Below are 17,129 nucleotides of genomic sequence, written 5' to 3'. Positions count from 1 at the left end.
TAAGTTGCCATTTTTCTGAAGTATTGAGACAGTTGCCCTTGCTTGTCTGGCGTGAGGTAGGCCATCTGGGTGGTTGTATCCAAGCTGGCACCCAGGAAAATTATTTGTTGAGAGGGTATTAATTTTGATTTCTTTTTGTTGACTGTGTATCCCAGGAAGTTCAACAGTTTTATTACAAACGCCAGGTGCTGCAGTAGTACGTTCTTGCTGTCCGCTTGGATCAGGCAGTCGTCCAGATATGGGTAGATTTGTATCCCTTGTAGTCTGCAGAAGGCGATTACTGATGCCAGGCATTTCGTAAACACTCTGGGCGCAGTAGATAAGCCAAAGGGCAATGCAGAGAATTGGTAATGGGTTGAACCTGCAAGAAATCTGAGGTATCTTCTGCAATCTTGTCTGATAGGGACATGCAGGTATGCCTCCTTGAGGTCCAGTGTTACCAGCCAAGACTCCTTGCCCAGCATGGGAAGAAGCTGCTGTAATGTGAGCATCTTGAATTTTGGCACCTGTAGATATGTGTTTAGGATAGATAGGTCTAAGATAGGTCTCCAATCTTTGTCTTTCCTTGGTACCAGGAATAGTCTGGAATAAAACTCTTGACCTTGTTCTTTTGTAGGTACCTCTTGAATTGCTTTCATGTCCATGAGAGCTGAAATTTGTTTTTGTGCCTCTGCCCTTTGATTTTGTGGCAGGTTTGGCATGCCTCTCATTTTTGGAAGGGTGTGAAAGTGGAACCTGTAGCCTCTGTCTATAATGTCCAGAATCCATTTGTCTTTTGTAACAATATGCCAATTTTTCGAGAATAATGTCAGTTTTCCGTCCAAAGGTGCTGCCATTAAAGCTTTGCTTGGCAGGTGTAGGGGGAAGTCATTGTGTCTGTTTTCTAAAAGACTGTGATCTATCTTCTCCACCTCTTGGGGTTGATGCTTGCCACTGTCTGGCTCTGAAAGATCCTTGAGGTTGCCCTCTACCCCTTGGATGCCTGTATCTGCCCCTTTGAGGTCTGTCTGTGGCTGGAAAGGACCTATTTTTTGAAGGCCAGTTTCTGCTGAATCGTGGAGGCTGTACCTGCAGGAAATCTTTCACTGTTTGCATTGATTTTGCTTTTTCCTCCATTTTATTTAGCACCTCCTCAGCTTTAACACCAAACAATACATCTTTTTGAAGAGGTGCATCTAATAATTTAGCTTTGACATGATCTGGTAAGGTTTGCTCTTTGAGCCAAGCATGCCTACGTATAACAGACCCCGTAGCAGCAGCTCTACATGAGGCCTCTAAAGCATCAAAACTACACTGCAAGGTATGCTTACCCACTTGCTCTGCACCATGCAACAAATCCTGGAACTCTTTTAAATCTGGTTGTTCTGGTTGTGTCATCTTGCTTTTCAGCTGAGATATCAAAAACTGTTGATACTTTAACATATGGAACTGACAGTTTAATGCCCTCATGGTTAAAGTGGCCGAGGTGTACACCTTTTACTCCCCACCTTTCTAAAGCTCTGGAATCTCTCTCTGAAGGTAAAGGGTTTTAGCAGTAGAGGCCTTAATTCCCTTGGGACCCTGTGAAATTGTTTCTGGGTCAGCAGTATGGCTTTTATATAGGAACTGGTAAGAATCAGGAACCCGGTAATACCTGTCTGGTTTAACAGGAGCTGGAGGCAAAGAATCTGGATTAAGGCTGGCTTCTGTGTACACATCATCCAATATATCTAAAACAGGAGGGATAGCCAGAGGCCTATGCTGGGGGAGTAGAAGAAATTCCCTGAGCCTTTTCTTGGAATCTGAGTAATCTTGGCCTTCCCAGTGAAAGTGTTCCCTCAGTGTATGCAGGGTTTCCCCAAAAGAGAAGTCCTCAGGGGGGGGAGACCGAGGGAATAGACTCCTCAGCATCAGAGTCTTCGAATGGAGAATAGGCATAATCCTGGTCCTCAGATAGTTCTGAGGTAATAGAAGCTTGATCTGAGGAAGGGTAGTCTTCCTCTAATCTGGGCCTTTTGTCAGAGGGGGGGTTGAGAACCCCTGATAAGAGTAATCAAATCCTCAGCCATTTTAAGCATCTGTTTTTTAGGCATGGAGCCTTGAGAGGGGGTCTGAGGAACCTGATTTTTGGTTTTCATGGCTGCTTTAGATTTAGTGAAGGCTTTAATAGAGAAGGAGGAAGGCCTGAAGACCCCTTGAGAAATGGCAGGCCTGTCTAAATTCTGAGTTTCCCCGCCAGGAGTGGCATCGGAATCTGTAGTAGGAATGGGGGCCGAGGAGCCTGCGACCTCGGGTATTGAAGACACCGGTAATGCATGAGTACCGGAGAACTGGTAGTCGGCCTTGGCGTGGTTTCAGTAGGTAGTGCGGACCTCGTATGTCAGTCCTTATCTTTGCGTTTTTTGCTCAAAACTGGATTCGGAGTATCCGACGACATAATATAATTGAATTTCTTGCCGAAAAAGTGAAGGGCGAACTCCGCCCGACGCTTAATAGTGCGCTTGTTGAATCTAGCACAAAAACGGCAGGCCGAGACGTCGTGGTCTGGGCCTAAGCAAGGTATACAGAAAGAGTGGAAATCCTTATGCGGTATTTGCTTCCCACATGAAATGCAATTATTAACTTTGTCTGACATCGGTCTGAGGCAAGAAAAGTTTCCCCAACGGGGTACTTAGCTTTCAAGAAGACTTCGGCTGAAATACTTTCGTAAATCTCAGGAGCTGGCCGACCGGCACTTGCGAACTGCTTCAGGCACCGCGCAGCAAGAAAGACTGAAGAAAATGGCGTTGGCTGCCTCTTTTATACCCCTGGCGCGCTGACGTCAGGGAAGAAGCGACGACAACCGACGCCGGACCTAGACTTTGGAATTCGGCCGACCGAGGACCCGCCTGACGGCAGGATAACCCATCTGTTATGACTGCAGCTGTATGTACGATGAACATCAAAGTTAAGGTCCCAGGCAGGAGTAGGAGCTTTCCTGTGTGGCCTCAAGTTCTTTGCCCCTCTGAGATATTGCTTAAGCAGGGGATGAGAGAAGAGGGGTGGTTCTGTGTTATAGTGAGCTGAAATAGCTGAAGCGTGGATTTTAATAGAGGAAAAAGACAGGTCCTTGTGAAGCATCTCAGTTAAGTATTGCTAAATCTGAGGTAAATTGGGCGCTGCTATACTCATCCCTAAAGATTGGTTCCAGGCACAGAATCTTTTCCATTTGTCAGCATAAGATTTTCTAGTAATAGGCCTTCTCGCCTCCAAGATGACATCCATCACAGGTTGGCTGAGGGATGGTAAAGGTGAATTTAAGTGACTAGCCAGGCTGCAAGGTTCAATGTTGGAAGCTGAGGGTGCAGAATTTGGTTCTCCTGCTGAGACAGCAAGGAAAGGGTCTGAGGCAGGTGCCATGAAGATATTTGTGACACACTGCGTAGGAGTGGGTACCAGTGTTGGCATGGCCAGTCTGGAGCAATCAAAATCATTCTTGGTTTGTCCTGTTTGACATTTAGCAGAACTTTGGAGAGCAGAGGCAGAGGGGGAAAGGCATAAACTGATAGGCCTTTCCAGCTGAAGGACAGAGCATCCACTTTCCAGGCTTCTTTGTGGAGAGTCCTTGTGCAAAACGTGCCCAACTGGTAGTTCTGAGGGGAGGCAAATAGATTTATGTCTGGGCTCCCCCATTTGCTTGTCAACATGTTGAAAATCCGTGGTTCCAGTTTCCACTCGTGCGGGTCCATGAGATTTCTGCTTAGTCCATCTGCCAGTATATTCAATTTTCCTGGTAGGAATTGAGCTTGTAGGTGCACTTGGTAGCTCAAGGCTGTGTTCCACAATGGCCATGGCTAGTCTGCAGAGGGGGTAAGAATCTGTACCCCCCTGCTTGTTTATGTACCACATAACCGTGGTGCTGTCTCTGCCTTTACCATTAGTTGTCCTGGAAGAATGTAGTCCTTGAAGGCTGTCAGAGCATTCTGTACAGCTAACATTTCTTTTTGAATGATATGTAGGTGCATTTGATTTGGGTTCCATTTGCCTGAATGCACTTCCCTGCCAGGTGTGCCCCCCATGCATAGTCTGATGCATCTGCAGTTAGGGTTTGGGCGGCAGAGGGTAGTGTGAATGGCAGTCCCTTGTTTTTGTGGCAGGCCTCTACACACCATACGAACTCCAGGCGTATGCAAGGTATGATAGGAATCATTGTTTCCAAGCTGTGACAATGTTGACTCCATAGACCTTTTAAGTACCACTGTAGTTTCCTCATATGCAGTCTTGCATATGGAATTAGAAGAATGCAGGAGGCCGTCAACCCCAAGGCTTGCAGTATTTGTCTTGCAGATATAGCAGGGTTTTTGTGGCCACTTGTTTGAAGTAAGTTAACAAATGAATTTGCTTCTCTGGCAAGAGGAAAGCCATCTGGGCAGTTGTATTCAAGCTTGCACCCAGGAATGTAATCTGTTGAGAGGGTATGAGTTGTTATTAATGGTGTACCCCAGACAAGACCCTTTTTACAAACGCCAGATGATTTAGAAGTATGCCCTGGTTTTCTGCCTGAATTAGACAATCATCCAGGTATGGATATATTTGAATATTTCTTTGCCTGTAAAATGCAATAACTGGAGCCAGGCACTTTGTGAATACCCTGGGTGCAGTAGACTAGCCAAAGGGCAGGGCAGAAAACTGATAAGGCAAGTAGCCTGCTTTGAAGCGTAGGTATCTTCTGAAAGATTCTCTGTTTGGGTTGTGCAGGTATGCTTCTTCTAAATCTAAAGTTGCCAACCAGGCATCTTTGCCTAGCATAGGAAGTAACTGGTGAAGAGTCAGCATCTTGAATTTTGTAATGTTCAAAAAGGTGTTTAGAGTAGACAGGTCCAGAACTGGACGCCGTGATTTGTCTTTTCTGGGTACCAGAAAGAGCCTGGAATAGAAACTTTGTCCCTTTTCCTCTTCTGGTACTGGTTGAATAGCTCCCATGTTTAAGAGGGAAAGTACTTGTTTTTGAGCCTCTGCCCACTGATTTGGGGGAAGGTCTGGCCACCCATTTGGTGTTGGCAACGTGTGGAAATGAAATCTGGCAACATGTGGAAATGAAATCTGTATCCCTGGGATACTATATTTAAAACCCATTTGTCCTGGGTTATGAGTTCCCAGTTCTTTGCATGAAGAGCAATCTTTCCCCCCAAAGGGGAGGCTAAAAGGTAAGTGTTTGGTAATTTTAAAAGAAAAAGTACCAATCCCAATGGTGCACCAAAAACTGTGAATAATCTGGCAAAGCTGCAATGATACAATCCTTTATTTAAAATATACGATGAACAATGGTAAGTGCTTTCACGTCTTATAGACGCTTCTTCAGACCTCAACAATATACAATGTGAATCACATCTTATATATAGAGCTAATCAACACATTCACATAATTACCTCTATACCATTGATAAATTAAAGTGCTAGTGCTTATTTGCTCAAATTAATCAACTCTCCAATTCATGTTATAAACAAAAAAACACTCTGTAGGCATAGTGCTAATACAGAATATCACTATGACTTCTATGTATATCATCTGTGAGAGTATGTTATAGCATTTGAACACATAAAAAGCTAAAAAGTCTTAGCGACTTGAACATATAAAAACATGTAAAAACTAATTACATATGAAATATGTATTTCATTAAACTAACCTAACTGCTAAACACACTAACTAAAAAGTTATCTAAAAAGATATTAGTGTTTGAGTGACCTAGCTGCTAGAAAAGGCTTTAGAGTTATTTTCTCATTCAGGCCATACTTATGCGACTGTAGCCTGAGGATCCATTTGCTTTCTAATTCCTCTGTATAATTCTTCACATTGCCCAGTCTATTGTTTCTTCTAACTAATTCTAATGCTCTGAACTTAAAGCTATGCGAAGATCCCTGTTCCATGATGTGACGTGCTAGGGCATTAGTGCCGTTTTCTTTATTCACTGCGTATATATGTTCTCTTATGCGTTCACGCAGGGTTCTATTTGTCTTCCCTACATAATATTTGTCACATGATTGACACTGTGCTAGATAAATTAAGTCCTTGGTTCTGCAATCTACGTATCCTTTAAATGTATAGACATGGCCTGTATTAGGATGTATAAAGGCATCATTGCCTACTATATATCTGCACTGATTGCATGTGCGACAAGCAAATGTCCCTTTTCTTTGTGACTGAACCGACTTCTTTCCTGTCTGTTCATAGCACAATAATCTTTTTAACGACTTCATGTTCCTGTAAGTTATGTTGGGTTTATCATCCACTAACTTTTTAATCTTATCATCCATTAATAATAACTTCCAATTATTTTCTATTATTAGATGTGAAAGCGCTTACCATTGTTCATCGTATATTTTAAATAAAGGATTGTATCATTGCAGCTTTGCCAGATTATTCACAGTTTTTGGTGCACCATTGGGATTGGTACTTTGTCTTCATAGCAGTTTTTATCCATAAGGTGCTTTACTCGAGAGGAATATTATTTGCGTACAATTTCAAAAGAAAGTCATTGAGACTGTTTACCATAGGGGGGGTGTCTTGTTATTTCCAGATTTGGAAGTGGAGCCCCCCCCCCCATTGCTTAGTTCTGAGAGTACCGTGGGACTGAAACCTGGGATTTTGCTGTGATTGGGTTTGGCTTGAGAGGATCTGGAAGGAGCTGGAAAAGACCAATTCTTAGTAGGCAAGTATCTACTAAATATTGAAGGTTGCACTTGTAAGAAATCTTTTAACAGTTTGCATAGATTTAGCTTTATCTTCCATCTTTTTTAGAACTTCTTCTGCCTTATTGCCAAACAGACTGTCCTTATTTAAAGGAGCATCCAACAATTTCGCTTTAACATGATCAGGCAAAGATTGCTCCTTAATCCAAGCATGCCTTCTAAGCACAGACCCAGTAACAGCAGCACTGCAGGAGACCTCTAAAGAATCAAAACCACATTGCAAAGTACGTTTTCCAACTTGTTCAGCAGATTGCAATAAATCCTGTAAATCTTTATTTTCCACACAGTCAGGAAACAATGTTATTTTCTGTTTAAGCAGTCCAATAATATGCTGTTGATATTTTAACATATGAAATTGGCAGTTTAAAGCCCTGACTGCCAAGGTTGCAGAAGTAGAAACCTTCTTAACTCATCTATCCAGCGCCCTGGAGTCTCTATCAGAAGGGGTAGGATTTTTAGCAGTAGAAGCCTTAATGCCCTTGGGCCCCTGAGAAATGGTTTCTGGATCTGCAACAAGATTTTTGAAAAAGAACTTGTGGGAGTCAGGACCCTGTAGTATCCGTCAGGTTTACTAGGAGCCGGAGGCAGGGAATCAGGGGCCATACTGGTTTCCGAAAACACATCATCAACAATGTCTAGTACAGGAGGTATAGCCAAAGGCCTATGCTGAGGTAGAAGAGGGAAATCCCTAAGCCTCTTTTTTGAATCAGAAAAGTCCTGACTTTCCCAGTGGAAATTCTCCCTTAAGGTATGCAAAGTTTCCCCAAAAGAAAACTCCTCAGGAGGGGAAGCAGAGGGAATGGAATCCTCTGCATCAGAATCCTCATACGTAGGTATGGACAAATCCAGGTCATTAGAAGAATCAGAAGAAACAGAAACCTGATCAGAAGATTCATAATCAAGCTCAGCCCTAGGCCTCTTAGGGGGGGGGGGGGTTGACTACCCCTGATTAGAGTAATTAGATCTTCAGCCATTTTGATCATTTGTTTTTTAGGCATAGGGGCCTGAACATGTGGCCTGGGCGTCGGTTTTTTAGACATAGATTGAGATTTAGGCCTTAGTAATGAAAGTGGAGTCGATTTAATATGCAAGTCTGTAGGCCTGAATACACCCTCAGAAGCCGGTGCCTGCACAGCGGCTCTGGACCCATCCAAGGTAGAGACATCCACGGGTTCCATAGGTGAAGCCTCTCGCGGCATACCGGACTTTGAATGGGTCTCAGTAGAGGCATGCGAATCAGAAGTAGCAGTTATCAGGGGCTGCGAAAGCGCCTCACTGAGGACTGAGGACCGGCGAACTGGCGACTGGCTTAGGAGAAGCATCATCGGCAGTTTTGGACCTCGGCGGCCTGTCTCTGTCTTTATCTTTGCATTTTTTCGAAATCCCAGTAGTCGGGTGACTAACCGACGACATTTCTGGATAATTAAACCGAGAACCGAAATATTTAGAGGCAAAAATGTACCGACGACGGATAGTGCGCTGATTAAATAAAGCACAAAACCGACTGCAAGGCACGTTGTGGTCAAGGCCTAGGCGAGGAATACAGTATGAATGAAAATCTTTGTAAGGCATTTGCTTTCCACAAGTAATGCAATTATTAACTTTTCCCCAACGGGGTACTTACCTTTAAGTTGAAGACTTCGGTTCTGAAACTTGAAAACGAAAACTTCAAGAGTCGGCCGACCGGCACTTGCGAACTGCTTCTGCTTCGGGCATCGCACAGCAAGAAAGACTGATGTAATCGCGTTGGATGCATGTTTTATACCCCTGATGACCTGACATCATGGATGAAGGGACAGCAACTGACGTAGGACCCAACACATCAGGCCGGCTGAGGGCAACCTGCCAGCAGGTTACCCCAAATGTAATGACTGCAACAGTAAAACACGAAGAGCATCAAATATTACACACCTCTGAAACAGCTGCTACAGCCAGGCCTCGCACTAAAGAAGCACTTAACAGGTTTATCTTTTTTTCCAGATTTGGAACATAATCACAGCACTCCATGCACTACAGCTATTTTCAAGTCACTCACAATCAAGGAGACAGAGAGCATTCCTGACCCATCAAGGAGGGTTCTCTCGTAACTCAGCTAATACTGTTAACAATGTATCTTTTACACTAAATACAGAGCACCCTCCTTGATGGGTCCTTGATCAGGCAGAATCCCAGGTCATAATACCAGGGTGGAAGGGGCCTGACAGTTACAGAAGCACATTACTCAGAAATCAGTGTCTCATGAACACAGGCTTCTCAGGTGTGGCCCATCTCCAAGCTGTGGTTCAGAAAGTAATGCTTACTGAAGGTACGTACCGAGGACCAATGGACCAAAGGAAACCCTTCCACAGCTAAGACTTGCCTGAAGCATACATTAGAAATAGTCACTCCTCTGGTGCATTAGGCTTTGACACAATCATTTGCGAATGGGTGGTTAATTAACTGATGCCAAAAGATATCAGCAACCCACCTGGAAAGAGGACACACACATGGCAACAGCCAGCCCTTCAGTACCTACAACAAAGAGATGAAGAAGTTGACTATCCTTCTAAACATCTGCATTTACTCCAGGTAATATAACAGCTGCCAGTTCATATCCATGGTTTAACAGCCCTAACTTTCTTAGGGGCCTACACTCCTTAACTTCTACCCGTGTAAAGTAAACGTGAAGATTCATGGACTAGTTAAAGAAACTTTAAAATCTACTTTCTGGAGGAAATGTGGCTTCATCTGGAGGAATAATTTATTCTTCTAGAAGACCATATGTAACGCCTGTCTTCAAGATGTATCTTACAGAGGTGTTGGCTGCCAGAAAAAGGGACACTCACTAAAAAAAACCTTAATGCTGCAAAGTTATCAAGTTCCAACAACGGATGGGCAACTACATTTGCCATGAAGGTCAGCTCTCACAGAATGAAGGGGCTGTTCTTTCAAATGGGTACAAGGATGCACCAAGCTTAGAATTCAGCCTCTGTCAAAAGAGGTTACAAAGCAGCTTCTCAATGCATCTTTGAACAACGGTATGTTATCTGGACTACCTTCACAAGGCATTTTCAAGAAAATGAAAGAAAAAGAAAAAAAAAATCAAAATGGTTAAAAAGTTATCGTAGCCAAATCCAAAAACATAGCAAGAAATATCTTACTAGACAGCTGCATTTCTACAGGGAAAAAACTAGATCAGAGCAGTTCGAAAAAGCCTTTGAAATAATATAGCAGCCGGGACAGAAAGCAAGCCAGATGCTGTGGAGGGGGGGGGGGGTCTTCCTTATCCAAGAGGGCTCATCCCTATGTCCCCCTCATTCTTCTATCCTCACCTTTGTCTTCTCACATTTCCTATTTAATAGGGGGGATCTCTCTCATTTCAAAGAAAAGGGGTTCCATCTGACCACAAATCTATGAGCAAGAGAAGTTCCTGAAACTAGCTACAAAACAAAATTTAGAACCTTCCCTATCTTTATGGGAAACCTCCCCTGTATTCAGGCCACATGATTTCAGTGAGACCTCTTCAGAACCAGTTGATTAAATTATGGGCCATAGAAAAAGGTCCCCTCGTCAATGAAAACCTACGGGATTTTATTCAAGTCTTTTCCTACAGTATTGCAACTTTCATTTCATTCTCATTTATATATGAACTACTCACAGGGGTAAAAGATCTCAAATAAGGATTCCAGTAAAAGCGTAATCACACAAAGTGGTCTGCAAATTGATTTAAACACATAGTTGCCAGAAGACAAATACAGCTATGCAAAAGCCCCCTAAATATCTGGGGCAGTCCTGTTCATTTTTTCAGGAAGCCACAAAGGTAACCAGTACCAACCCTTCCGTTAAAAAGGCTGCCATGTCTTTATTAGTGTATTAATATCTACCTAGGATATCAATGTTAGACCATTACTACATTAAAAAAACACTTCCTAATAATACAAAATACAGCCTCTTGTTTTAACCTCAAGTAGGTTACTCCGTTTTCTAGTTATTATTTGGAAATGTAGCTCATGTTTCAATTCCAGCAACTGGTACTGTACAAGTGCTGGTCAGGATAAACAAAAAGTGTAATAAAATACCTGAAACTTGGAGGAGTGTTGTAAACAGAATTATTTCCAGCTTGAATTTTAAAATCAAGTACTGTAGGGCACTCTTTGAGTGCAAATCCCAGCAAATCCTCACGGACTATTACCACAGTGACACCAGCACAACCAATGTTCTTCTGAGCACCAGCGAAAATCAAACCATACTGTGAACAAAACAAGAGAATGTTAGTACGCTGCAGTTTTAACTACAATCAAGCTGACCAAATTACGTTTTTAGTCTGTTTCAGCTCAGCACTACATTTGACTCTATAGAATACTACTTCTATCACTGTCATCGGATCCATTCCTCGGCCACGGCATTCTGCCTTGAACAACTTGGAAAGAAATTTCTTTCAGCTACAACACTTCACTCCCAATTAGGTCACAACCACCAGATGGCCGTGAATCCAAAGGAAAGTTAAGTGATAAAACAGCAGCTAGCCAGTACAAGGCTTAAAGGAAATTGGTAAATCATTTTGCATCATGCAAATACCATGTCTCAAAATGTGATAGGTGTTATATTGTTGCTTCTTCTTCTTTAGGCTTTTCCCGGTTAGGGGTTGTCACAGCGGATCACCTATCCACTCATGATTGGCAGTGGAGTTTTTTACAGTGTCGAGTTGCCAGCCCGGCACCCAACCTTCCACAGAAGGCACACACATGCACACACTCATACCTAGAGCCAATTTAGAGTGTCCAATCCACCTACAGCATGTCTTTGGGATGTGGGAGGAAACTGGAGCAACCAGAGGAATCCCACGCGACCACAGAGAGGACATGCAGACTTTGCACAGAATGCACCCCAGCTGAGGATTGAACCGGAGAACCTCTTGCTGTGAGGCGACAGTGCTAACTGCTGCACCACCGCGGCCGCCCACGTGTTGTATTGTTGCTATGAGGCACAAATATGTTTGGTGATAGCAGAAAAACTGGAGTGGTCAAAAAGAAAAATAATACCTGTGAAAAAAGGGGAAGTACACTATACAAGACTTGTTTTTTTTAATACTCACTGTAAAGGAGGCCTCTTTCTCAACAGTTAGTTCACAGCAAAAAATGTATTTCTATGTCCTGGCACATGTTTATGTAGCAAAGTTATTCGCATTTCTTCAAAAACAGAGGATAGGTTTTATGGGTTCATTACTAAATATCGAAATTCCACAATCCTGAGACTTTGAATACAGACACCCAGAATCTCGAACAGAATCTCGAAAAAAAAAAAATACCCAAAACCAACAGTAATAACGGCAAAGTTCCTGTTCTGCACTGTATGGCAATCTCCATTCACTGTTTTCAAGATTCCGCAATCTCGAGATTCTGGGTGTCGGTATTCAGAGTCAGAGTCTCGGGATTGTGAAATTTCGATATTTAGTAGTGAACCCATTTTTATATATGCCTCATCCTTTTAAATGCAAATGTAGAGTGTATACACAAAAATACAATTTTTTCTAGATAACTAGTAAAAAAACTCTCGTTCAGTAACCAAAATGTCGAAGAAAATCATACAGCCGACATCATTAATTTTAACGGTATCTCAGTGATAAACAACATTCATATACATTTTAGCACATCAGCTCATTTTATTTCAACAGTGTATACATTTGTCTGTTAAACAATTAAAATGTATAAAAAAATCATCAAAATATCATCATGTGAGAAACTCCTGAATGATCGAGAGGAGTGGGCTGAGGACCGGTGACTACCTGCCACTGACTGCAACAGTGGAGACTGAGGCACAGATCTCACCAGGTCCATCTAAGGAGATATCGATCTCTTTTGGGTCTGGGACGGATCCGAAGACACTGATGGAGCCACTAGAGAAAAAGACTCCTCGGAGCCAAGAATCCACTCCGAAGGATCAGAAGATTTGGATCTAGACTTTGTCGACACGGAATGTGGAGCTGACAAATATGCTCGTTTGTCATCGGATTTTTTTTAAGGGCTGAGTGTCTGATGCTACTTCAACTTGGGGTTTTAATAACCCTCTCAAAATAAGCTTGTTTTGCCTCTCCTGCAAAACCCGTGCACTAAAGGCATGGCAAACAGAGCACGAATGCTGCAGGTGGTCCACCCCTAGACAATAAACACAACTCATGTGCCCGTCCATAAGGGACATTTTCTGGCAACACAAATCGCATTTCTTGAACCATGACTGCTTAGGGATCTCTTTAGACATCATAAACACCACAGAAAGAAACAGGACGAACACTGAAGAGTGTTTTTTTTTTTTTTTTTTTTTTTAAGGAAAGAAAGAAGAGGAGGGGGTAGCCTCTAAGTTAAATGGCTACTTCTCCCAAAGGGAGAAGGCCTCTAACTAAAACGGCTTCTCCCTAGGTAGCAAGGAAAGAAAAACGGGACAGGAGAACAACCCTCTATAAAAACGGGCCGCCGACAATACCAACAACACACAGGTAAAGGCCTGAGAGAAAACGACGGCCTGATAACAGCAAAAATCAACAGCAACAAGGACAGGGTTGATATATAAGAAGAAATCACTAAACTCCGATGAAATTTAGCCTTAAACAGCAACAATTTTTATAGAAAAAAATTACAACTTAGCCTGAGCCAGCAGAAGACAATCTCGACGCTGCAAGCGGCAAACGAGATCTGGGTAGCTACCACTAAGCATGCTGGGATAAGGGGCTAGCCTCGAGCCAGTAAGGACTCTTCGAGCTTTAGAAGTGGCTGAGTTGGTGCCGAGATCGGCTCTGAACCCAACCAGAAAGAAGGAAGGCGAGATGGACAACATAACATCTCTCGTTCATTAACCAAAATGTCAAAGAAAATCATACAGCTGACATCATTAATTTTAACGGTATCTCTGTGATAAACAACATTCATATACATTTTAGCACATCAGCTCATTTTATTTTAACATTGTACACATTTGTCTGTTAAACATTTAAAATGTGTAATAAAAATATATATATATATATATAAAAAAAATATATATATATATGCACACACACAAAATGAAGCAGCTTTGCAAGCAAAATAATAAAGCCCTGAGCAGGGGCAAGCTTAGAAAATTGTGAAAAAAACCCTGTACGGCTCAGCACACTTCACTTCACTTTATTCTACAGAAACATAGCACATCTCTCGCTCCATTGCAAGCAGCAGCTTCCTGGTTCAGCTGCCCTTGCATCTGTGATGCTACTGTCATCATCGATTGACTGAGGAGCATCAACAGATCTATCAGTTGTGTAAGGTGACCAGTCATCTTCCTGGTCTGCCCCATTTCCTCCTTTTCATGCCGTCCTTCACTGCCGTCCTTCACTGCTCAAGCTCGTTTCACCTTCCATGAATATCAGAAACCAAGAAAAAAAAAAACAAAATTCACAGCTGCTTCCAAATAAAACTTGTAATTCACAAAATGAAGCAGCTTTTCAGGCAAAACAATAAAGCCCTGAGCAGGGCAAGCTTAAAAAATTGTGAAAAAACCCCCGGATGGCTCAGCATACTTCAGTTCACTTTATTCCACAGAAACACACCACAAACTAAAACGGCTTCTCCCTAAGTAGCAAGGAAGGAAAAACGGGACAGGAGAACAACCCTCAATAAAAACACAACACACAGGTAAAGGCCTGAGAGAAAACGGCCTGATAACAGCAAAAAACAACAGCAACGAGGATAGGGTTGATATACAAGAAGAAATCACTAAACTCTGACAAAATTTAGCCTTAAACAACAATTTTTATAGAAAAAAATTACAACTTAGCCTGAGCCAGCAGAAGACAATCTCGACGCTGCAAGCGGCAAACGAGATCTGGGTAGCTACCGCTAAGCATGCTGGAATAAGGGGCTAGCCTCGAGCCAGTAAGGACTCTTCGAGCTTTAGAAGCAGCCGAGTCAGAGCCGAGATCGGCTTCGAACCCAACCAGAAAGAAGGAAGGAGAGATGGACAACATAACATCTCTCTTTCATTAACCAAAATGTTGAAGAAAATCCAATCATACAGCTAACATCATTAATTTTAACGGTATCTCTGTGATAAACAACATTCATATACATTTTAGCACATCAGCTCATTTTATTTCAACATTGTACACATCTGTCTGTTAAACATTTAAAATGTATAATAAAATATATATATATATATATATATATACATATATATATATATATATATATGAGATTGCCACTCTAACAGTGCATTTTCCTGGAGTCAACAAAAGCACTTTAGAACTGATAAACAGCAAGGATGTAACACACACACACACACACACACACACACACACACACACACACACACACACACACACACACAAAAGATCACTTTAACTTTCAACATCAAATATATAAAGAGTGGCCGTTAAATGCATATCCATTTAAAATGTTTCTGATTCATCTACTACTGACTTTTCTTCACCATAGATAATGAAACCAATTTTTCTGATCCCTTACTGGAACAAAGCAGTCTAACTGCATACCCGCTTCCCCTTTAGATGTAAGTGAGGGTGAATGAAGCACCGTGGCAAATGATAGGTCATCAAGTGATTCAAAACACTGCTCCAGGTGTAAATGGGACTTTTATACTGACTTAGTTGTTAATTTATCTACCCTGTCTTTTTCCTAAGAGTGAATTATCCCTTTTAAATAAATGCTTGAGCTTTGTCCCTAGTTTTTTTTTGTTTCTCATACACAATGTGTTGCTGAATTGAGATGTTTTTGCAGAAAGTACAGTTGTGTTGCAGTCATTACATTTGGGTTATCTGCTTGCAGGTTGCCCTCAGTCGGCCTGATTACCAAAGTCTTGGGTCCTGAGTCGGTTGCTGTCTCTTCTTCCATGACGTCAGGTCGTCAGGGGTATAAAACATGCAGTCGACGCCATTACATCAGTTTTTCTTGCCCGAGATGTCAGGTGCCCCCTAATGGGAAGCAATTAAACATAAAGCACAATGATATACCTCCAACAAAAAAGCAAATACACCAAAAAGGCTTTTAAGCATAGTAAAGGAAAGTAGAAGTATAGCCAAAAGAAGTTAGGGGGCTGGAGGGAGAATAACCAGGACTGCAACAGAGAATACACTCGAACATCTACAATTATGGTAAGTGTACACACCTGTACTATGTTCTTCATGTTTCACTGTTGCAGTCATTACATTTGGATAGATCCCCAAAGCTATGGTTGGGAAGAGGAATTTAGATAGCATTAGGGCCAGCTATAAGGCCCTGCAAGACTGCAGTGGCAAAGCCAGCTCTGGACTTAGAGAAAATTGGCAAATGATAATGCTTGGTGAAACTATGTACAGAACTCCAGGTAGCAGCTTCTAGGATGTCCCTGGTAGGGATGCCTCTGAGAAAGGCTGTAGAGGTAGATGCAGCCCTGGTGGAGTGAGGTCTGATCCCATGGGGGATACATTTTCCATGGTGCTTATAGCAGAAATGAATGCAATGGCTTACCCATTTAGAAATGGTTTGCTTTGAAATAGCCTTCCCCTCTGCCCCTGCAGCAAATGCCACCAGCAGTTGTTCAGATTTCCTTTGAGGTTTAGTCCTGTCCAAATAGAATCTAAGTTGTCTGTGCACATCTAAGGAATGCAGTATCCGTTCCCATTTATTCTGTGGATTGGGAAAGAAGGTTGGCAAATGAATGGATTGATTAAGAGCCACACTGGATACCACCTTGGGCATGAAGGATGGATTGGTTCTGAGGGACACCCTGTCCGCATGAAAGATGATGAAAGGCTCCACTGCCATAAGGGTCTGTAATTCAGATACCCTTCTTGCTGAAGTGATTGCTAAAAGGAAAGCTGTTTTCCAAGAAAGAAATTTTAAGTCTGCAGTAGCAGCTGGCTCGAAAGGAGGTAGAGTGAGTTTCTCCAAGACAAAGTTAAGGTCCCAAGCTGGGGTTGGAGCTCTCCTGGGTGGCCTCAAATTTTTGGCCCCTCTGAGGAACTGCTTGAGCAGTGGATGAGAGAAGAGGGGAGGTTCTGTGTTATAATGAGCAGAAATGGCTGAGGCGTGGATTTTAATGGAGGAAAAAGACAGGCCCTTGTGAAGCATCTCAGTTAAGTATTGCAAAATCTGAGATAAATTGGGCGCTGCTGTGCTCATCCCTTGAGACTGGTTCCAGGCACAGAATATTTTCCATTTTTCAGCATAAGACTTTCTAGTACTAGGCCTCCTTGCCTTTAAAATGATATCCATCACAGGTTTGCTGAGGGATGGTAAAGGAGAGATTAAGTAATTAGCCAGGCTGCAAGGTTCAGTGTTGGAAGCTGAGGGTGCAGAATTTGGTTCTCCTGCTGAGACAGTAGGGAAGGAGTCTGAGGCAGGTGCTATGGAGATAACCATGACACACTGCGCAGGAGGGGTACCAGCGTTGGCGCGGCCAGTCTGGAGAAATCAAAATCATCCA

At 42.5% G+C, this 17,129-nt stretch overlaps 1 protein-coding gene across 1 annotated transcript in view; it reads right to left on the bottom strand.

The window, feature by feature from the left end:
• PSAT1 (phosphoserine aminotransferase 1) overlaps positions 1-17,129 on the bottom strand; it is a 396,801-nt gene that overhangs the window by 127,717 nt on the left and 251,955 nt on the right. The window contains exon 6 of the mRNA XM_044060876.1: positions 10,766-10,935. Coding sequence (XP_043916811.1) covers positions 10,766-10,935 — 170 coding nt within the window. The remainder of the gene's footprint in view (positions 1-10,765; positions 10,936-17,129) is intronic.

This window comes from Protopterus annectens, chromosome 2.part0 (assembly GCF_019279795.1).
Source record: "Protopterus annectens isolate FY-2018-M chromosome 2.part0, PAN1.0, whole genome shotgun sequence".
NCBI lineage: Eukaryota > Metazoa > Chordata > Ceratodontiformes > Protopteridae > Protopterus > Protopterus annectens.
This window is presented reverse-complemented; position numbering and strand designations above follow the sequence as displayed.